We start from the raw sequence: 23,548 nt of genomic DNA, 5'->3' as shown, positions 1-23,548 counted from the left end.
GTATAGTGAAGCCCTATCCCAAGAGACAAAAAAAGAAACATACATTTGAATGGTTCATTTTCAGCAATGATGCAAAGGCAGGTCAATGGTAATAAAGCAGATTTTGGAAGTGGCTAGGACAATTAAAGTCCCATTAAAAAACGTGAGTCCTGGGTTGGAGAGATGGCTCAGTTGGTTAAGAGCACAGACTGTTCTTGCAGAGGACCCAGGTTTGATTCCCAGTACCCATATGGAAGCTAACAACAGTCTGTAACTACAGTTCTAGGGGATTCAACACCCTCTTCTGACCTCTGAGGGCATTGCATAACACAGGTGCACCTACCTACATGCAGGCAATACACTCACACACATAAAATAAAAATAATAAAATCCTTTTTTAAATTGTGCGTCCTGACCTAGACCTTATACTGTATAGAAACATTAACTCTAAGTAGATCATAAACCTAAGTTTAAAGCTAAATATCTTGCGCTGGGCGTGGTGGCGCACGCCTTTAATCCCAGCACTTGGGAGGCAAAGGCACACGGATCTCTGTGAGTTCGAGGCCAGCCTGGTCTCCATAGTGAGTTCCAGGACAGCTGGGGCTACAGGGAGACCCTGTCTCAAAAAAAAGACAAAAAAAGCTAAATATTGTTTTCATTATGCTTGTGAAGCTACTTTCTCTAAGGTCATGGTGACTGTTAGCTCACAGAAACCACCCTGGTAGAGGCAATCGGTCGTGTCATATATTCATACAGTCACCTCTCTAAGCTGCAAAGTTCCTGGCATGTAACAGCCCCAAGGTAGGGTGAAACAATAGGATTAGCTTCCTAGATTATGGCTTATATCCTATTTAGGACCTTCATTAATCTACTAAACTCAGAGACTGTGCCCCACCCTGCTAGGCTCAGAGATCCTTTTCTTCTAAAGTCTATAAATGTAAGAATTTTCCTTTGCTCTTTGAATTGTTTCTGGGTCTCCACATATTCTAACTTGCCCCAATGGAAATGGCTGTCATTATTAGAGGACATCTCTCTACCTGAGCCTAGAAAGAATCTTTAATATTTAAAACAGGGATCTGGGGGCTGGAGAGATGGCTCAGCAGTTAAGAGCACTGGTTGCTCTTGCAGAAGACCCAGATTCAGTCACTAGCATTCCTATGACCTCCATGGGCACCAGGCATGCATGGGGTGCACTTATATACATACAGGCAGAACACTCATACACATAATTTTTTTTAAACAGCTCTTTTAAAGAGAAAATAGAATGGTGACCTATTCACCAACTAATCTCCACCTCCCGGGCCTGTGTAGTATTTGACATCAAAACTGTCCTTTCTTTGAAATTCTCAAATGTATACGTAGTAGTGAGCTCTAGCTGTCTTACTGTCTGTTCTCTCTGGAGACTAGAAGTTCAAAATGAGTGGCACCATCAGGATCTGGTGAGGGACACCTACTCCCTGTCTTCATTGGTAGAGAGTGCTTTGAGTTTCTTCTTACAAGGGCATCAGTTCTATCAGATCAGGGCTCTACTCTGTGGCTTCATTTATCTTTAATCACCTGTATAGGCTCTGTCTCCAATATAGACACTTGAAGAGTTAGGGCTTCAACATGTGAATTTCAGAAGGGGGAACAATTCAGATCATAGCAACACTATTTTCATACTTACTGTTTCAAAACTGTTAGTGTATCACTCTGCTAGGCTTTGAGCATCTTAAGACTCAGAATTTTTCTAATTTGTTTGCACATCTCTAATACTTGGTACATGACAGGCATCCAGTAGGCATTCTAAATGAATAAATAGATGGTTTAACTCATGTATATTCCCCTGTCATAGGTAGTGATACCAACACACGTCTATCTTCCAGACTGAAATATCAAGTCATTTTCATTTTTCATGTTATTTTTAAAAAGATTTGAGGGCTAGAGAGATGGCTCAGTGGTTAAGAGCACTGGCTACTCTTGCAGAGTCAATTCCCAGTGCCCACATGGTGACTAACAACCATCTATAACTCCAGTTCCAGGGGACTCCAACACCCTCTTCTGACCTCTGCCAGGGATTGCATGATATGGGTGCACTCATACATATTGGTCTTTTTGAGACAGGGTCTCCCTGTAGTCCTGGCTGACCTGGAACTATGTAGACCAGGATGGCCTTGAACTCACAGAAATCCGCATGCCTCTGCCTCCTGAGTGCTGGGATTAAAGGTGTGTATCACCACACCTGGCTATATGTGTCCTTTCTTCCTGGGGTGTCCTTTGCAACTTCCCAATCTTAAAAGTTTGTTTTCCTTTTTGGGTGTTTTTTTTTTTTTTTTGAGATAGGGTCTCATTATGTTATCCAGGCTTAAACTCATGATCTACTTGCCTTAGACTCCACAGTGCTGGGATCATCTGCATGTGATACACACTCAGACAATCTTAAAAATTTTTCTGGATGTGTGCATGCATTGTGTATGTGTATGGGTAGGTGTTTGTGGAGGCTCAAGGTTGATGTCAGGTGTCTTCCTCAGTTGCTTTCCATCTTATATCTTGAGGCCCCTTTCTTGTTCCCAGAGTGGGCTGATTTGGCTAGTCTTGATTGCGAGTTTGCTTGGGGGATCCGCTATCTGCTCCTCCCAGGAACTGGCATTTTAAGAGGGTTTCCACACCTACCTGGCATTTCTGTGGGTTCTGTAGACCTGAACTCTAGTCCTCATGCTTGCATGGCAAGCACTTTACCTGCTGGGCCTATCTTCCAATACTAGTCTTTTCATTTGTTAAGTTGCATTCTAAAAGAATTCCCCAACTTACTCTTTCCGGGTGAAATCAGTCTGTCTTAAGTTTGCCATTAATTTTGTACTAAACTGATTTTATTTGTAGTTATGCCTACCATGCAGGCAGGCATGGTGGCATGGTGCCTCTGTCTGGAATTTACTAGACTGTAAATTCCTGGAAGTCAGACATCAGACTTGGTTAATTATATAGTCACACAATCTAGCATCTGGTAGATGCTCAATGTTTACTGAACAAGTGGATGAATCAGTTATCTATTTCAGTGTCAAAAGTGCCCATTTTATTTATTCAACAACCCCCATGTGTTAGCACTGTGCTGGGTGCTGGTAGAAAAGAAAACTATGGCATGCATTCTAGGAAGAAAACCTCAAGCTAACTGGATGTGAGTGCCAAGAAAAGGTAGCAAATTCTCGTCTTCTTCTTTTCCATCCCTCTTCCCTGTTTTAAACCTCCTCCCAGAACTGTCCTATGGCTATAAGTTTGATGGGCATCAATGTCTAGAAGAAAATATGTGTAGGTGAGACTGCAGGAGACTTTAATAGAAGTGTAATAGTTTCTTTTTTTTCTTTCCTTCTATTTCTTTTCTTTCTTTTTGTGAGACGGGGTCTCCCTGTAGCCCCCAGCTGGCCTGGAATTCCCTATATAGACCAGGCTGGCCTTGAACTCACAGAGATACCTGCCTCTGCCTCCTGAGTGCTTGGATTAAAGATGGGCACTACCACACCTGGCTCCAAATATTTATTTTTTAAAATCATATTTCCTAGTCCTTTAGTATTTATTTGCTTTTAAGTTTTCTTTTTTTAAGATTTATTTTTATTTCTTATGTGTATGTGTGTGTCTGTGTTTGTGTAAGTACATGCCACATAATGTGCCTGTGCCTGTGGAGGCCTGAAGAGGGCATCAGATTACTTAGAGCTGGAGTTATAGGTGGTTGTGAGTCACCCATTGTGCTGGGAATCAAACTCAGGTCCTCTGAAAGGGCAAGAAGTACTCTTAAGCACTGAGGCATCTCTCCAGCCCATGATAAGGTTCTAAGTGGCCTTTTTATTATCCTCTTAAAGTCATAATTACAAGTTTGCACTTTTCCATAGTACTTTTTTAGAAAAGCTAGAGACAAATTAGTTAAATGAACTAATAACAAAATGAGTTAAAGAGCACAGGACTAGGCCAGTAAGATGGCTTGGCAGTTAAAGGCGCCTGTTACCAAGCCTGATGACCTGAGTTCAATCCCCCAGACTCACATGGTAGAAGGAGAGACCTGACTCCAGTAGCTTGTTGTCTGGCCTCCACATGCATGTTGTGGTGCACACACACACACACACACACACACACACACACACACGTGTGTGTGTGCTAAAATAAATGTAATTTTTAAACACAGGCTGGGCATGATGGTGCATGCCTTTGATCCCAGCATTTGAGAGGCAGAGGTAGGCAGAGTTCTGTGAGTTCAAGGCTAGCCTGGTCTGCATAGAGAGTTCTAAGCTACAGAGTGAGACCCTGTCTCACATGTAGCTCCTGTGTAGCTAAGGTTTAGGTGGGTCTTGTACTTTGTAGACAAGAAGCACAGCCCCTGGCATCTGAGTTGCTTAAGGTTCCCTTGCTCCTGTGGTTCTTGTTCCACTGCTCTTTCTTTTCATAAATCATGGGAGTATTCTCTATTACTACTGTCCAAAATCTAAATGTCAGCAGTTTGCAGGTCCTGCTGGGCATCTACTCTGCATCCCCTGAAATCTTGCCAGGAGAGATCCCTGTCCCCTTGATCTTTAGCAACAGTACTATCAGACCAGATGTCCCCTGCCAGACATACCTGAAATAAATGAGAAATGATGGTCCCCATGATGATGTCCACACCCAGAGCACCTGCTGTCCTCGTGGTTCTTGTGGTGACTTACTGTGGATCATTGCCTTATGGTGTTTGGCAAAGCTGAGGGCTGAGCTGTGACCTCAGACAGCTTCAGCCTCCTGAGAAATTCTGAGTAACTGGAAATGAGGGGTGGTTTGGATCCAATCAAATGTTCTAACCAGAGTCTCTGATTGCAGAGTTGCCTCACTCACAGAGTTCTCCGACTGTCAGCAGCACCTTCACTAAAGTGCTCTATTTCACTGACCGGTCACTTACGCCCTTCATGGTCAATATACCAAAGAGGTGAGATACTGGTATCATTATGTCTCTGTTAAAAAGAAAGAAAGAAGCTGGGCGTGGTGGTGCATGCCTTTAATCTCAGCACTCAGGAGGCAGAGGCAGGCAGATCTCTGTGAGTTCAAGGCCAGCCTGGTCTCCATAGTGAATCCAGGCCAGCTGGAGCTACAGGGAGACCCTGTCTCAAAAAGGAAAGAAAGAAAGAAAGAAAGAAAGAAAGAAAGAAAGAAAGAAAGAAAGAAAGAAAGAGGAAAGCAGAACCGATACTGCTGCAGTAAGCAGCTGGAAACGGTTTGAAAAGCACCTTGTGTAGAGAGAAGAGAGCATAGAGAGTCTAGCTCCAGCTTTGCCACTCACCAGTGGCATTACAAAGGACAAGAAGCTGGGGCTGGAGAGATGGTGCAGCAGTTAAGAACACTGGCTGTTCTTGCAGAAGACCCGGGTTCGAATCCCAGCACCCACATGGCAGCTGACAACTGTCTGTAACTCCAGTCCCAGGGGATCTGACAGCCTCTTCTGTCCTCCACAGGCATTGCACAACACGGGTGCACTTACCTACATGCAGGCAGTACACGCATACACATAAAATAAAAATAATACATAAAAAAAGGACAAAAAGCCATGATCCACTGTCAGGTATGTGGATCATGTCAGGATGTGACCCGCTGGTAGAGTGCTGGCCTAACATTGCTTAAAGCCCAGGCATTAGACAAAAAAACAAACTCTGGAACCAATTACTAGGAGAGGTTCTAGGGTTTTCCTTTCTTTTTTTAAATTGCACTTCTTGCCTGAATAAGTATGCAAATAGGCTCCAACTTTGAAAAAAAAATGTGGTTTTTTTTTTGTTGTTGTTGTTGCTTTTTTTAAAGCCGTGAACGACTTTAGTCCCAGCACTTGGGAGACAGAGGCAAGGTGGATCTCTGTGAGTTCAAGACCTGGTCTACATAGTGAGTTCCAGGCCATCTGGAGCTACAAGGAGACGCTGTCTCTAAAAGACAAAAAAAAAAAAAAAAATTAGTGCTTTCCAAAATTGCTCCTCCTGGAAGCCATGGCTACCATCCAATCCTGGGCATATACTTGTGGGTCTTTGTTACACTGATGACTCCAACTCATGCCTGCAAGTACTTATGTGGTTTACCTTCCACAACCTCAGTTCAATAGACTTCCTCCTAATGAATAAAGATATTGTAAAGGGTCTAAGGATGTGACCCGCTGGTAGAGTGCTGGCCTAACATTGCTTAAAGCCCAGGCATTAGACAAAAAAACAAACTCTGGAACCAATTACTAGGAGAGGTTCTAGGGTTTTCCTTTTTTTTTAAAAAAAAATTAAATTTTATGTGTATGAGTGTTATGCCTGAGCCAGGTGTGGTAGCACATGCCTTTAAGCCCAGCACTAGGGAGGCAGAGGCAGGTGGATCTCTGTGAGTTGCAGGCTGGCTGGGGCTACAGGGAGACTGTCTCAAAAAAAGACCGAAAAAAAAAAAGTGTTATGCCTGCACAAATGTAAGTGCACCACATGTGTGCAGTGCTTGCAGAGGTCAGAAGAGGGTGTTGGATCCTCTGGAACTGAAGTTAAATATGGTTGTTAGCTGCCATGTGGGTTCTGGGAATCAAACCCAGGTCCTCTACAAGAGCAGCCAGTGCTCTTAACTGCTAAGTCATTTCTTCAGTCCCAGGTCTTCCTTTCTTAGAGAGTCTGCTTATTTGGTCTGGGTTAGAAGTCAGCTACCTAAACACAGAAGGCTAGAGATACTGATGATTGAACTGTGGCTAGGTGGCATAGATGTGTCATTTTAGCACCTGGGAAATGAGATAGGATTGTAAATTTGAGGCCAGCTTGGCTATAAAGTAAGACCCTGTCTCAAAACAAACCAACACACACACACACACACACACACACACACACACACACACAAAGATAGGCCTGCCTAATTTAATTTTGTCAGCCTATGGAAACTGAAATATTGTAGCAAGGGAAGAAACCAAGAAAACCTAGATGCGTCGAGGTTCAATGAATTTGATTTTGAATCTCTCATTTCCAGATAAAAACAGCAAAAGGTGACTTGGCTGTTACTAAAGCAATAAGTGTTTTAAATTCTCAGATCACCCAATATATAATGCCATGTTTGCTCCTCGTTGACTGGTGACCGGTTGTTCAACCTTTGCTGTTTAGGGTTACCTTTGTCACTGGGGCCATGACCTAGTGAAGCCTTGTTACTTCTACTCACTGACTTTGGCAGGAACTTGTGTTTAAAGCTAACCATTATCTTTCCAACCTATCGATTAGCAGTCTATTTTGGTATGCTCTTCTTTTGTTACAGGTTGGGGGAGGTGACATTGAAGGATTTTAAAGTAGCTATTGATCGAGAGGGGAGTCACCGATATCACTTCAAAGCACTGGATCCCGAGTTTGGCACTGTCAAAGAAGAGGTACAGAATCCACAGGGAGTTGGGGGAGTAGTATTGCTCACTCCTGAACTCAAAGCCTCCCATTCAGGAACTAGTACCCAGAAGTACCTGACTCCCCTAAAGGAGCTTAGGAATTCTGGGAGCTTCAGATCATGGTCCAATGACATTAGACTAAGAGGGTCATAAAATGGCCCCTCATTAGTTCAAGGATTTAATCCTTTTTTTTTTCTTTTCTTTTTTTTTTTTTTTTGAGATAGAGTCTTACTATGTAGCCCTGGTTGGCCTTAAACCTTGAATTCACAGAAATTCACTTACCTCTGCCTCCTGAGTGCTGAGAGTAAAGGTAGATGCCACCACACCTGGCCTCTTAATCATTTTTTTTCATTAAGAATTTTTATAGAATTTTTATTTTAAAAAGGAAATAGTTATGCCAGAGAAAATAAAAACCCTGAGACAAGGGGCAGGGATGTAGCTTAGCCTGCATGTATATAAGCGCACCCATGCATGCAATGCCCACGGAAGCCAGAAGAGGGCATCAGGTCCCCTGAAACCTGGACTTAGAAATAGTTACTAGCCATCAAGTGGGTGCTAGGAACTGAATCCAGGTCCTCTGCAAGAGTATCCAGCGCTCTTAACCACTGAGCCATCTCATTTTTATTAGCAGCAGTTGCTTAAGTGATTCTCCCTACCTTACTCTATAATTTTGTTTTGTTGAGAGAGTTCACACTGTAACTGAGGCTGTCCTGGAACTTATTGTATAACCCAGGCTGTCCTGGAACTCATGGCTACCCTCTGGCCTCAGCCTCCTGGGTGCTGGGATACACACCATGCTGTATTTTTTCCATTGTGGCTTTTTTTGTTTACCTAGGTTTTCCATGATGATGATGCCATCCCTGGATGGGAAGGGAAAATTGTAGCCTGGGTAGAAGAAGACCTTGGAGAGAATTAATGCTGAACCTGGACACTCCCTGGCTGCTTCTCTCAGGAAAGAGGACTAAAACCAGCATACACTAAGAAGTTTCTAATATGCACTGCCAAACAGAAGCTTCTTCAAGTGTGGCGGTCACAGGCCGGTCCTGTTTTGTGCCTGGCCTATCTGGTACTTAAAATCCCTGTCCCAATGTAGACCATGGATTCATCTGGAGTTCCTTGTCTGTGGGAACAGTGTTTTATTCTGCTCTGAGGACATCAAACCGAAGGCCTTAACCAACTGGGGATGGATGATCCTGCTCCTGTGGGGGCATAGCTGCTGTTATCTGGAGCCTGGAATTGGATGTGTCACTCCTTTGTATTACAGTGTTAGTTTAATTGGCCTCAGTGGTTGCAGCAATCAGAGTCACAGCATCCGTGCTCACAGACAAGGCAAAGGTACCAACATTAATGTTTCTTCACAGGTATTGCAAACCAAGAGTAACTCATGAGGTGGTACCAAAGAGGAAAGCCACTCATATCCACTGATGTGGACATGGATGGTGCTGACTTGTTGATTGGATGGAAAAAGGGCTGCCCATATTGTGTTATACTATGCTAAAACCACAATTAAGACCTTGGGCTGCCTCTTCTGGTCTTAACTGGTTCTACAGCTTGTCCTTTAGCCCATTAAGGGCATTTTTCATGTACTGCTGGTTTTCTCTGGGGACTCTTTAACTTTAGAGCCATTTATTTTTCTTCAAACTGATGAACTTTGTATTTGAAAGGTATAAGGAGAGGCTCCTTAAAATCCAGGCGGGTACGGAAAGGTGCTGCTACCCATATCTTCTTGACTCTGTCTCATGACTCTCGTGGCATCTCCTTTGAAGTTAAAAGGAGACAGACCATTTTGTGTTTCCTTGTGACTTGGCGTACTAAGCATGACTTACTGGTCTGCCTTTCATTTCAAGGCTGGAGTTATTTTCTATTACATAGTCTAGGCTGATCCTTTAGGGCATAATAAAACCCACATGGCATGGAGCATGAGTTGTGAATGGCAGGGTTGATTCTAGGTGAAGAAACCTAAAATCATTTCTCATGTGCAACACTGTCAAGTGTAGAGGCTAAAGAGTTCAGCTTCCAGAGGTTGCTCAGTAACTTGGGGTTTCTCGTTCATTCACATAGCACCATCAACCAATCAGCCATTATTATTTATATATTCCCTGAAAGCAGTCTCTGACCACCAATGTACACTGCCAAATGGAAGAGTGGGGCAGATAGATCAGTTCTGGGTTCTTGATCTGCCTGTCTCTGTTCATCTCCCATCTTCAGCCATTTGAACAGACTACTCTTTGGAACTCTGAGATAACATCTTATTGTTTTATACAGACATGTCTTTTAAGAATAGTTCATGTTTGGAGAATTGTTTTGTACCCATTTGCTTTTGTCTGAGAACCATGTCTATTTTTATAACTTAAGTGTGACTTCTATATAATCTCACATTCTGAATACTGTGCCCATTTTCTAGAGAACCCAGTAGCTTTTATACAGTCTCTTCTTACCACTTCTTGTGGTTTCAGAGCAAGCTTTATTTTATTATGAGTATACTGATGACAATTAATCCCTGTTCATTTCTATCTGCTGTCTTAGATATGGAGGTAGTTTTATGTAATCTAGTTGACTGCTCTTCTAAAAGACAGGAGTTCAAAAGACCTACTGTCTTTCATGTAAGTTTACCTGGTCTTCTATTCAAAAATGATTTTGCATCAGATATAACTGGAAAAGTTTGGGAAAGTCAGCCATAAGCAAGAATAACCCACTATGAAAGCCAACAGAAAAAAAAGTGTATTTTCCATTTTTACCCAAGAAGTCTGGAGAAAAAGAAAAGTCTGTATGTCACCAATTTCTCTGTTGCATGAATTTCAATGTTGTGCTATATAAAAGCATGAAGGTTATCAGGCTAAAATTTGTTACTGTAGTCCTGGTACAATTTATCTTGACTGTATGTCTCTTAAATCAGCTTTTCCATGTCAGTTTTCTTCCAGCAGTCTTACCATATTATGTGGAATTTAACTTTTCAGAGAAAATTAAATCAGAGCAAAAAACTTCGAAGTCTTCTATATTGTGTTATATCTTTATCTTTTTTATTTTTATTTTTTTGGAAAAGGAGTTGTATGGCCTTAGTGCCTGCATAAAAGAGAAGTTGAATACGGGAGAGAATGTAGTTCATTAATCTCATATTCCATGGGTAAAATGGCTAAGCATCTCTACCAGAAGATGGATTTCATTAATTCTCGTACACACTGTGTTAGTGATCCTCATTCCCAGTTCCTAGTGGAGCCTTCAGAGCAGGGGTAGCCATTAATTCATTGTTTTGAATAATCCATTTGGCCATTCTCTAGACCTTGTGACTTAATAATATTGTCCCCTCGTGGTATTGGTATGGGGTGGACCATCTTGCTACTGCTGAAGTTCTCTTTCCCTGTGAAAAAGTACACTCAAATGTTAAGGAATTCATAAACTAATCTCTAAACCATGTTTTAAAAAATGACCTCATGGGGGCTGGAGAGATGGCTCAGCGGTTGAGAACACTGGTTGTTCTTGCAGAAGAACCAGGTTCGAAGCCCAGTACCCACATGGCAGCTAACAACTGTTCATAACCCCAGTCCCAGGGGATCCAACAGCCTCTTCTGACCTCCGTGGGCACTGCACGACATGGGTGCACTTACCTACATGCAGGCAATACAGGCATACATGTAAAAAATAGAAATAAAAAAATTTTAAAAAATGACCTCATAAACACTAATTTAGTTGAGAGTTTAATTCTTTCAAAAGTTATTTAAAGACTGCAGAGTATTTTTGCTCAGTTCCCTAAATTAGCTGGGACTGGAATACTTTGCAATTTATAGCTAAAGAATCTGGGTGATAACATGTCTGTAATCCTAGCACTTGGGAGGCTGAAGCAGGAGGATCAGGAGTTTGAGGCCAGCCTGTGATACATAGTGAGACTGTCTCTAGGTTAAAACAGAAAAGAAAGAAAAAGAAGTATGGGTAACAGCAATCCTACATTCTGACCAACATTTTGGATCTTTTGACTGGGATTATTGTAAATTAGGAAATTGTCTTTATGTTGTACATCCAATTCAAGAATAGTCTTAATTACTGAAAACCATTTAGGTCATTATAACATTTCTCATTTTCTCCCCCAGATGTATCAAGCTGACAGCTGAAGCTATCTAGCACACTTACCGTCACATGGTCTACACTATTAATCCCAGCTTTTGGGAGGCAGAGGCAGGCAGATCTCTGTGAGTTCAAGGCTAGCCTTGTCTACATAGTGAATTCCAGGCCACCTGGGGCTACAGGGAGACCCTGTCTCAAAAAGACCAAAAAAAGAAAAACCAAAACCAAAACAAACAACCCCCCCATATATATCTACACACACATACACACACACACACACACACACACACACACACAGAAGCTGGGCATGGTGATACACGATTTTAATCCCAGCAATTGGGAGGCAGAGTCATGTGGAGATCTGTGAGTTCAAGGCCAGCCTGATCTACATATTAAGTTCCAGGCCAGCTGGGGCTACAAGGAGACCACTGTTCTACCAGAGGCTTCCAATTATCTAAGTGATAGCCAGTTTTAACTGGCTGTATGTACCTGAGTTGTGAACAAGTCAAAACCACATACACAAACTATGAATAAAATGGTTTGCAAACTAAATCCAGTTAATCATTTTCATTTATGTTTCTTAACTAAGATTAATCAGTAAAGCTATTTACATGTAGTGAAGGTAAATTTCAAGTGATCTCCCTAGTAGCCTGTTTACTCGTCTGGAGAGTGGAGATAAGGATTGCTTTATTGCTGCAGATACTTCACTGCTGGTATGCCTAATGGAAGCACAAAACAGATCATCATAAAAAAGGATTAGCGAACTTTGTACCTCTCTTGAAATCATATGTAAATGTGCATACATGTAAGAACCTTTGAGGATAAACTTTATGTCAAGTCTAATCTGCAAATGCAACGCAAACCCTAATTAGCTCACAAGTGTCTTGAACTGTATGCATGCTAAGCATGCTTTGTACCACTGAGCCACTCATGCTCCCATCCAAAAATGTATACTTATTATCTATCATCTATCTATCTATCTATCTATCTATCTATCTATCTATCTATCTATCTATCTATCTATCATCTATCTATCTATCTATCTAATCTGTTTTTGAGACAGGATCTCCTGTACCCCAGCTTCCCTGGAACTTGCTGTGTAGACCAGGCTGGCCTCACCCTCACAGAGATTTGCCTGCCTCTGCCTCCAAGTGCTGAGATTAAAGACAAGGGCATTTGTTTGCTTATTGAAACAAAGTTGTCTAAACTGATAGTTCATATGATTTATCTCTTGCTTTGGCCTTTGGAGGAGCTGGAACCACAGGCATAAATATGTAGCTAAAAGAATCAGAATTCCCAAATCCATTTGCAAGTTGCCTCCCCTGAATTCAAACAGGTTCATTGTCATTTCAACTGTTTGACATATTGCAATCTTCTTAGCTCTTGCTTTCTTTCACTTGGCTTCGGATTACACATCTTCAATTATCACTGGCAATCTTACCATTAATTTTGTATAAAACTCAAAATCTTTCATGCCCAATTTCTCTTTCCATCTGTCCACTTTAACAATGGTGTCACTGTTCTACTCAAACCTTTGAATCTTGCTTTTTCTTAATTTCCTTATTCTATTTGTTTAGGAGACATCAGACTTGTTCTCTAGGAACTGATCTGACAAACTTAAACCTTTTTGCTGGGTGTGGTAGCACACACTTTTAAACCCAGTACTCAGGAGGCAGAAGCAGGCATATTCTGTGGGTTTGAGGCTAGCTTGGTATACATTGTGAGTTATAGGACAACCAGAGCTACATAGTGAGAACCTGTCTCAAAGATCAAAGGGAGTTCAGCCTACAGAAAGGGATCAATTTACCACCGTGGACTGTATTTGAGCCGTGCCTTCCTATAATTTAGCTACATCTGTCAAAAGTACATTCAAAATGCAAACACTGCTGTTTGAACAATGTAAGACAAGGTTTAAGCAAGTCTACTCTAGAGAACAGATTACCTCATTCTTCCTAACACAGCCTAATTTGGATCCAGTTGTTAAATTCAAATAGCTAAAATGTTTTTGTAATCAAAGCTACAGGATAAGCCGTTTCACTAATTATAGTCATTCCTCCATTGGTGCTGCTAATGGTTATGTACTTACATAACTGCTACTCTTCTCTTTACTTCAAATGTTTTTTTTTACCCTCACTTAATCTGGAATTTTATATTTTCTCAATTACATTATCTACATGTTCACTTAAGCATTGGTTCAAAAGGTCCAGTTTCAGAACGTATGAGATAGTATCTCCTGGCTGGTTTAATTTCCAAAACTTACTATATTAGAAATAAAATCTGAGGTCCATGGACCCCATCAATACCTCACAAAGAACATGTAGACAAAGCAAAAGTAACTTGGCAAGGCAGATTTTATGGGATGCATGGTCAGATCCAGCAAGCACACAGGATTCAGAAGCTTGGTAGACTTTTATCCCTAAAGCAAGAAGACTCAGTCTTTTCCTCCTTGGCTGGGGTCTGACCTGACTTTCCTTCTTGGCTAGTTTAAAAGAATCAGTTTAGCTGGGTGTGGTGGTGTGTGCCTTTAATCTCAGCACCTGGAAGGCAGAGGCAGGCAGATTTCTGTGGGTTCAAGGCCAGCCTGGTCTATATAGTGAGTTCCAGGCCAGCTGGGGCTACAGGAAGACCCTGTCTCAGAAGGACCAAAAAAAGAATCAGCTTAAAGGAAGAAGAGCTTCACTGCCCCAGGCCATCAGGCTCAGAAATGCATCAGGACCTTTCCTTAAACAAAAGTCTTATAGGGTATGGTGGGATTAAAAGATTAGAATTCCTTGGCATAAAAAGTCTAATATTTATTTAATGTTTTTTACAATTATTAGCAAAGTGTGGATGTTATTAATTACACCAACATTACCACTACCTTGAACAAAGCAAAAAGCTTGACTCAAAATAAGTTTTTAAGAGTGGGCTCAAACATCAGAAGACACCCATTCCCCAGATGCCTCTCAGAACTGTGTGGATGGCCAGACCACACATATTTATTCCACAAGGTTTCGCCCACCTTGTTGAGGGAAGAACAAAGTTTCAGTTCAGCTCCACCTTTATTTCATCCCTACTATCTCCTTCATCCAGTCATGAGTTCTTCCCCACCTCCATTGTTTTCAGTGGGTGGGTTAAGGTGATATATTTAATATATCAATTCTCAAGCATACTCGCATTCATTTGTTCATTATCTTTTTGGGCAGAGTACCAAATTCTGGTTGCCAAGGAAATGCCCTGGTCAAAACACCGAAGAGCATGGTTTTGCTGGGGTTAATTAAAAGTCATAAGTCCAGATTAGGTCCATTAATAAAAGTCATTTCTATAGCAAAATTGAATGTTTTCTATTTCTTTGAGGGGAGTAGGAGTTTCTCTGTGACCCAAATTGGCCTCAAACTCGTGACAGTCCTGTCTCAGAGTCTCCTGAGTGCTGGAATTACAGGCAGGAGGCACCATGCCCAGATTTGAATATTTTCAAATGTCTTGAAAAAAATTGTTTTAGAAAGTCTATATAGGTAGTCCAGGCTGGCCTCAAACTGGCTGGAATTAGTCACCACACCAGGTGTTGGTTTGATTTTTTTTTTCTCTCCAACTTCTTCTTGTGTCCATCGTGTTCCCTGCCCCTCTGTAACTGAGGACTTGGCATAAATACAGCAATACATGCTTCCTCCAAATACCACTTTCATCTCAGAAATGAGATTTTAAAAAAAATTTAATTTTATTATTTTTATTTTATGTGTATGAGTGTTATGCTTGCATGTAAGTGCACCCGTGTTTGTGCAATGCCTGTGGAGCACAGTAGAGGCTGTCGGAGCCCTTGGAACTGGAGTTACGGACAGTTGTTAGCTGCCATGTGGGTGCTGGGATTCGAACCCGGGTCTGCAAGAATAGTCAGTGTTCTTAACCGCTGAGCCATCTCTCCAGTCCCAGAAAATGAGATTTTCTAATCACATGCTAACCATAGAGGGGATATATACCTAAAAATTTTTGTCATTAGTTCAAAAGTCATGCACTCAGCACTATTACTATCCTGACTCAGAAGACAAAAAAAATGATATGATCCCTGAACTGGCTTACAGATTAGTGTTAAACCACAGGTGCTCTAGCTGCCTCCTGCCTCCCTCTTTCTCCCAGAAATCAGGCCACGTGCTGTCATAACCACCTGACAGCTGGTTGTGAAGGTTAGAGAACATAGATCTGGTGGAGGACTAAGTCCAACCCCTCTGTCTTGGAATTCCAAGAGAAGTTTATAGTCCTGCCCAGTAACCTGGTCCTCCATGCTCCTTTTCGAATAGGCTGAGCCAGACCAAATCCTGTGGTGTGGCACTTCCTCATAGAGATCCATCTGCCTCTGCCTTCCCAGTGCTGAGGTTAAAGGTGTGGGCTACCTTGCCGCTCTCATTCTCCTTTACAACAATTAGCTTTGGTGTCAAATACAGTCATGAGCCAAATAATGGTAGTTTGTTAATGACCTATACAATATACAAAGGTAATCCCATAAGATTATATCATGGGGTGATTATATGGCTCAGTAACACTGTAGCTACCATAGCTCAAGTAAGTGCACTCTATGACAGGCTTCCTGAACTTCTTCCATCTGTGACTCCTGCGAGAAATTTTTACATGAGCCCCACATGTAGAGACAAATAAAATTAGCTATTTAAATAAAACATTTACACCGGGTGTGGTGGCGCATGCCTTTAATACCAGCATTTGGAAGGCAGAGGCAGGCGGATCTTTGTGAGTTCAAGGCCATCTTGGTCTACATAGTGAGTTCCAGGACAGCTGGAGCTACAGGGAGACCCTGTCTCAAAAAGACAAGAAAAAAAATACTAATAATAAATCATAGAAATTTATTTTAAAATAATTCATTGATATACATATAATTTTACTATTTATTAAAGACAAAAGCAAGAGCTGGAGAGATGGCTAAGCAGTTAAGAGCACTTACAGCTGGGCATGCCTTTAGTCCTAACACTGGGGAGGCAGAAGCAGGCATATCTCTCTGAGTTCAAGGCCAGTTTGGTCTACATAGTGAGTTCCAGAGCTACTGGGAGACCCTGTCTCAAAAAGACCAAAAAAAAAAAAAAAAAAAAAAAAAAGCACTTCTCTTCTAGAGGACTGTGGGACTGTGGTTGGGGTCCCAGCATTACATGGCAGCTAACACCTATCTGGGGCACCAGGTATGCACATAGTGCACTTACATACATGCAGGCAAAATACTCATTCACATAAAAACAAAATAAAATCTTTTAAAATTTAAAAAAGTAATTTTAAGAAAAGCAAATTTGTATGTAATGAAGATGGATGTGCTTATTTTTACATAAACATATATGCATGTATGAAATTTTCAAAAAATAAATAAGGCGGGTGTGGTGGCACATGCCTTTAATCCTAGCACCCGGGAGGCAGGGGCAGGTGGATCTCTGTGAGTTCAAGGTCAGCCTGGTCTACATAGTGAGTTCCAGGACAGCCCATCTCAAAAAGACCAAAAAAAAAAAAAAATGTTATTTTTAAGACCCATCACCTTAGATACAATTTCTCACTCATACTGATGAAAATTACAAATCAGGAAATTATGACCCCCCCTTCTCCCCACAGAAAGAATTATGAGAGCATATTCTGTGGCTGCAGGGGAAACAGGCCATACACTCCAGATGGGAATTCAAACCCACTGGAGCAGAATATGGCAGCATCTACCACACAGCATAAGCACCTATCTTTTTAAAAGTCTGTAGATGCAAAAGCACAACTCTCACCTCACACGGTAGATAAGCCATAGTTTACTGGCACCAAATACGAGTGACTGGCCTGGGAACACAGATTCCAGTTACCCCAAATTCCATGTTCCAACTTGGTAAAAGTTTCATGAAATTTTTATAGGAACAAGGATAGTCATAAATCAAGACACTTCAAATACATTGGTGGAAGCATCAGAGAGGTGGGTTAAACCACAGCCGGCAGAATTCTGCTATATAGGCCTTAGATGCTTTATGATAGGCTTCTTAGGCCTTAGATTGGTGGAAGCTGGTGGTCTACTCAGGTAATACATTTTTAAAGGTTTTTATGTTAATCACAGGATGTGAAGTCAGAAACAGGTGGGCAAGGAATAGTTATTCTGGGAAGTTATATACAGTATATACGTATACAGTATACATGAAACGTGTAGTTTTGTTTGTTTGAAACAAGTTTCCCTGTAGCCACAGCTGCCCAGAACTCGCTAGGTAGACCAGGCTCAAGAGTTCCGCTTGCCTCTGCCTCTGGCGTGGTAGAATTCAAAACATGTGCCGCCACCACGCCCTTCTCAAATGTGCGTCTTTTTTCAAAAGATTTTTATTTTATGTGTGTGAATGTTTTGCCTGCGTGTATGTCCACCACGGGTATGCCCCGTGTCCTGGGGGGCGGGGTCAGAAAAGGGAGCAGAATCCCCTGGAACTTGAGTTACAGACCAGAAGTTAGCTTCCATGTGGGTGCTGGGAACTGAACCTGCGTCTCGATCTTCTGCAAGAGCAACAAATACTCCTTACGTGCTGAATCACCTCTCCAGCAAACGTGCATTTCTTTCTTTTTTTTTAAATCAGGCAATATGCTTTATCCTCCTACAGTATTTCTAAATGTGTGAATGTACCTTCCGCCTGACTGCACTTCACACCATTTGGCTGGAAAAGCCGTAGCTCCCGTTTCCGCTGCGGCTACACACCTGCAATGGAATCTTTGCAACCTAGGACAGCGTGTGGGGTGTGCAGGAGCCGAGGGCCGTCCCCAGCACCCTGGTGATAGCTCCCAGGGCTGTTCCTTGCTCAGTTTTTGGGTGCGCACCAAGATCCCACCCTTTGGCCTATGGCTTTGGGTGACTGTCCCGGCTCTACCCCAGCTTTTCTTTCTTACAAGGCCACTCCCTCTGGCCTGGCTCCCCGGACCACAAGCTTCGTTCCGCCCGTCACCTCTGCCGGCTTGGGCCACCCCCTTGGGGCGGGCGATGTCCCCAACTGTCCTTCCCAGCCTTCGGGATGCTTCTCTGCGAGCCATCACCGTACCCCTGACCCGTCCTCATTTCCAAAACTGTCTGGGCTGCGCACTGCTGCGCAGGGCCCCCCAACTCCCTGCGAATCCGAGGCTGCAACCGGGATCTCTCCAGGTCGCTCCGGCAGCGGAGCACGGACGCAGTTGCACGTTGCGGCCAGGAGTCGGAAGAGCCGTGTTTTACGACACCGTGCGACGGCACGGCGCGGCTGACGGCAAAGCCGGGCTGCTCTTGGGGAGGTCACTCCGGAGACGGCGGAGGTTCTGGGGCGTGGGGGGGGTCTGTGACACTATGTGGCGCGTGTGCGCGCGGCGGGCGCAGAGTGTGGTCCCCAGGGCGGACCTGGGAGCTCGGCGGACGGCCTTGAAGGAGGGTCCGGGGGTCCTGAGCGAGAGTGCGCGGTCCGGCCCGGTTGCTGCTCGTTGCAGTAGCGCGACCCCCGGGTATGGCGGGGTCCGTTCGCTCTGCGGCTGGAACCCCTGCTCGGGCGCTGCGCCTCGTTACCTTTTCTTGCGGCAGCTGCTATGGTTGCCTGGCCGCCGCAGCTACAGCCTCCCGCCGCATCAGAAGGTGAGTTCTCCCGGGACCCCAATGTCCTTCAAGGCCGGCTCCTGGGGGTCGGGATCCTCCTGGAGAAGCCTTGGGGAGCCAGCTCCCCCCAGGTTCTGTCACCGTCTCTGGTCCTAGACCTGCCTTCCCACTTAGGACAGTCCGTTGAAAGGAGAGCCCCGAGCCTGGGGCTATGCGCGAAAGGTCTGTGGAGGCTCAGATGCTTTCTCCGATCCTCCAGGCTGGAGGAGGAAGCCTGTCACTGAAGTCATGAACTCTGGAAATTGAATTGAATGAAACCCTAAACCACACAGAATTGAGTATCCCTTCTTTAATTAATGCTTCTTTTTTCTCCTGCAGGTTCCATTGCCTTCTCTTTCCCCTACAATGCAGGCAGGCACTATAGCCCGCTGGGAAAAAAAAGAAGGGGACAAAATCAACGAAGGTGATCTAATTGCAGAGGTAAGTTTTAAAATATGCAGATATTCTAAAGCAGGATAGACTGAGCGTTAGTTTCCTGAAGGGTTAACGCCTTTCATTTTAAGAAACTTTTTAACAGTTTGATATTAGAAATGTTTCGTTAGATAGGCTGTTAGCAGCTAGCCAAAGTGAGTTTTGACACAATGTCTCACAATGTAACCCTGGCTGGAACTTGCTATGTAGACTAGGTTGGCCTCCAACCTAGGAGACCTGCCTTCTTCTGCCTCTGAGCTTAAAGGCATGCACCACCACACCCAGCTGCCAAACTGACTTTTACCCCAAATGTCTTTAAATTATTTCCTTTTTTCAAGTCTGTGATAGTGATTTTTATCTTCACGTGACTGTTGAACTGCAATTCTAGACACATTCTCTTAAACTTCATGTTAGTAGCATAAGCCTAAGCTACTGATCTGTATTAAAAGGTTGAAACTGATAAAGCCACTGTTGGATTTGAAAGCTTGGAGGAGTGCTATATGGCAAAGATCCTTGTTGCTGAAGGGACCAGAGATGTTCCAATTGGGTCCATCATCTGTATCACAGTTGGAAAGTGAGTAAAGCTATTGTAATTTGTGGGCATTCAGTTCTGTAGAGCATTTTGACTCACGTTGGAAGTTAAAGACTTTGAAGACTGCTGGGAGGTGGGTGCTGAATTTGCTTTGTATTTATGTATTTTTCTTCCTCAGGCCCGAGGATATTGAGGCCTTTAAAAATTACACATTGGATTCAGCAGCAGCATCTCCACCACATGCAGCCCCAGCACCAGCTCCGGCTGCTTCTTCAGTACCATCTGCACCTTCTGCAAAGGCTCCTGGAAGCTCATATCCTCCTCACATGCAGGTAAGGTCCAGCTTCTGGGTGCTCTCTCTTGATGATTTTGTATTTATATATTTTTCATAGATGGCTGTTACATCCTAAAAGCACTCATTAAATACGGTACAGGTTTATCATTGGGGAGTATAGAGAGCAACTGTTATTCCTGATTGCTATTTCCAAGTGTATGAACTTGGACAGTTTCTTTAATGTTTCTCAGGCTCAGCATAGTGCACAGGTGTTTCCCAGTCAAAAACAATGTTTCAGATTTTGAAAATGACTTTTATTATGTCTTTTTCTCCTGTACAAGCAAAATTGATAGTAAACACCAGGTACCGTGTGTCTAATGAAAGTCTCCGATTGAAGTTTTCTTTGGTATATGGTGGTCTGTTTTCTAAGACTAGGTGAAGTAGTCCAATAATATTCATAAATGAGAAAATTTGACAATAAAGGATAAGTATGGAATAGATATATAGAGTAGCTTTATAACAAAGCTAGAGGCCATAAATGTAGTCACCATTGATTCTATTACCTAAATCAACTTCTAGGAAACTAAAGCAACTTATTGGGGTTTTCCTCTGCTACTTACATATTTTTGATGTTGGAAGTCGATAAAAAGCTAGCCACCCTTTTTCTAAAGGATTAAGACTTGACTTTTCCTTAACACATTATTTGTAGGTTGTGTAGGAATCATTTTTTTCTTTGGAAATAATGCTCCAATCATGGTCTGTTGGTGACAGTTACTTATGAAATTTTGCCTGGTCTTAAGTCTTCACAGTCATTTCATCTGGTTCGGCAAGTTCTATTTTATTACATAAGATCTCATTTCTCTGTTTTATTGTGCTTTGTCTTCAAATGTTAGGACTGTACTTTAACTATTCTTTGAGATAAAGATATATGAGTATATGTGTTTCTACATATATATGTGTATACACACACAGACTCTTACCATTTGCTGTACTGGGGATTAAGAAGCAGTTAAAGATGACAGATTCTGAACAGGGAAAATATGTTTTAAAGAATTTTCCAAGTCTTGTTTTACTTTTTTTCCCACGTCTAGAGACATTTTTGATTGACATAATCTTTTCACTTAGTATAAGGCTGTTATTGCTAATTAAAACAAAAGACTAAGAAAATAGCAAATGAAGTATGTAATGACTGAATAACCACGCAAATTCCATGGACACAACAATATAAATAAGAAAGCAATTAAAATTTTTTTAAGTTTATTTATTATGTGTGTTTGTGTGTGATATGTGGAGATTGGAAGACAACTTGTGAGAGTTGTTTCTCTCCTAACCCCAGTGTGTGGGAAGCAGAGACAGGAGGTTTGCTGGAGCTCACTGGCTGCCGGTGAGCACTAGCTCCATTCAGTGAGAGACCCTGTCTCAGGGAAATAAGACAAAAGTCATAAAACAGACTACCTGATGTCTTCCAACGGCCTCTGCCCTGTACACTGGTATATACCTGTGCACACGTATACACACACACACACACACACACACACACACACAGAGAAATCTATTCTCTTAGCAATTTTCAAGGATACAGCATATTACTGCTATAGTCCACAAAGAATAGTGTTTAGGCTGGGGCCTCATACATGCTAGGCAAGTACTCTACCATTGAGCCCCTTCTTTAGCTCCAAGAGTAGATCTTAATGTTAGTTTTTAAAAATTTTATATATATAAATATATAGTATGTGTGTATGTGTATGTATGTATATAGTAGGCTGTCAGGCTTGGTGGCAAGTACCTTTACCTACTGAACCATCTCACTGGTCTAATTTTTTAAATTAATTTATATTTATTTATTTATTTATTTATTTATTTATTTATTTATTTATTTATTTATTTGTCTTTTGAGACAGGGCCCCTGTAACCTCAGCTGGCCTACTTTCTGTGTAGACCAGGCTGGTCTCGAACTCACAGAAATCCCCCTGCCCCTGCCTTCTGAGTGCTGGGATTAAAGGCATACGCCACTATACCCGGCTTTCATTTATCTTTTTAAGTTTCATGGTACGTGTGTGCACGTAGTCACTACTAGAGGCCAGAAGACGGCATCAGATCTCCTGGAGCTGGAGTTAGAAGTAGTTAATGAGCCACTAAATGTGGGTGCTGGGAATTGAACCCTGGTCCTGTGCAAGATCAAGTGCTCTAAGCTACTAAGCCATTGTTCTAGCCCCTATTTTTATTTATTTTTTAACATTATATCTAAGAAATTTGGAACAAATGTGATTCTCTATTGGTGAAAAGATAAATGTATACTAAGTGCAAATTCAACAGAGTACGATGCTCTGTGCTTAGATATGTTGAGGAATTAATTTCGACCACCTTAAAGAAATCTTTCCTATCTCCCGGTTGTTTTTAACGTTGGAGGGTGGGGTCAGGGTGACTGATCACCTATAAAGCTTGAGAGCTCAATGATAGTTTAACTGGTGGGAAGCTGTTGAGCACAGAGCTTTGCATAATGGGTATTTGGCTTTTTGGTTGTGTTTTAATTTTTTGAGACAGGGTCTCACTGTGTAGCCCAGGTTGGCCTGAAACTCACCATACTCCTGCTTCTGCCTTCCGAGTGCTGAGATTACAGATGCAAGCCACCAGGTCTGTCCTTGATGAGTATTTGAAATGTCACAGTCCCTAGCCCACGAAGAAACTGCATGTACTTACCTGAACACTCTTGTGTGCAGTACTTCCTTGTATTCAGTAGTGATGTGTGTATTGTTTCCACAGGTACTTCTTCCTGCTCTCTCGCCCACCATGACCATGGGTACAGTTCAGAGATGGGAAAAAAAAGTGGGTGAGAAGCTAAGTGAAGGAGACTTACTGGCAGAGATAGAGACCGACAAGGCCACGATAGGTGAGAATTCAAGTGTTGATAGTTGAGACACGTAGTTTTCCAGTGAGGAATAAGATTGTCATCCTTTCCAATACTGAGTGAGTGATAATAGAAATTTTACAATTCCTGGGACAAGATGTTATATACCAAATGTGTGTACACTCACATTCGTGGTTCTGTACTGCACTCATTGAGTTGAGGGTATGTCAGGAATTTTCTTAGGCCAGATTTGCCTCTTAGCCATATTTCTGTGTTACTCAGAAGCTTTCCCAGAGCTGGGATCGGACACTGGAAGGAGAGAACCAATGCCCTCAAGTTGCCCTCCACACGTGATCTGTGGCATGTGTGTGTATATACCACACACACACACACAAATAATTAAATACTATTTAATTATTAAACAGTAAATAATTAAATACTATTTAATTATTAAATAGTAAATAATTAAATACTGTTTAATTATTAAAAATACT

At 42.3% G+C, this 23,548-nt stretch overlaps 2 protein-coding genes across 4 annotated transcripts in view; both read left to right on the top strand.

Moving 5' to 3' along the window:
- Positions 1–10,320, top strand: part of Dixdc1 (DIX domain containing 1) — a 104,384-nt gene extending 94,064 nt beyond the window's left edge. For all 3 annotated transcript variants that reach the window (XM_008832791.3, XM_008832790.3, XM_008832792.3), the window contains 3 exons: positions 4,795–4,900; positions 7,216–7,324; positions 8,172–10,320. In XM_008832791.3, the coding sequence (XP_008831013.1) occupies positions 4,795–4,900; positions 7,216–7,324; positions 8,172–8,252 (296 nt within the window). In that variant the 3' untranslated portion in view covers positions 8,253–10,320. The remainder of the gene's footprint in view (positions 1–4,794; positions 4,901–7,215; positions 7,325–8,171) is intronic.
- Positions 10,321–18,362: 8,042 nt separating this feature from the next.
- Dlat (dihydrolipoamide S-acetyltransferase) overlaps positions 18,363–23,548 on the top strand; it is a 29,079-nt gene continuing 23,893 nt past the window's right edge. Inside the window, exons 1-5 of the mRNA XM_008832789.3 lie at positions 18,363–18,968; positions 19,308–19,409; positions 19,850–19,974; positions 20,111–20,264; positions 22,970–23,096. Coding sequence (XP_008831011.1) covers positions 18,690–18,968; positions 19,308–19,409; positions 19,850–19,974; positions 20,111–20,264; positions 22,970–23,096 — 787 coding nt within the window. The 5' untranslated portion in view covers positions 18,363–18,689. The remainder of the gene's footprint in view (positions 18,969–19,307; positions 19,410–19,849; positions 19,975–20,110; positions 20,265–22,969; positions 23,097–23,548) is intronic.

Source organism: Nannospalax galili, unplaced genomic scaffold (genome assembly GCF_000622305.1).
Source record: "Nannospalax galili isolate Female #2095 unplaced genomic scaffold, S.galili_v1.0 scaffold335, whole genome shotgun sequence".
Lineage (NCBI taxonomy): Eukaryota > Metazoa > Chordata > Mammalia > Rodentia > Spalacidae > Nannospalax > Nannospalax galili.
Note: the sequence above shows the minus strand (reverse complement) of the source record. Positions and strands in the feature narration are given on the sequence as shown.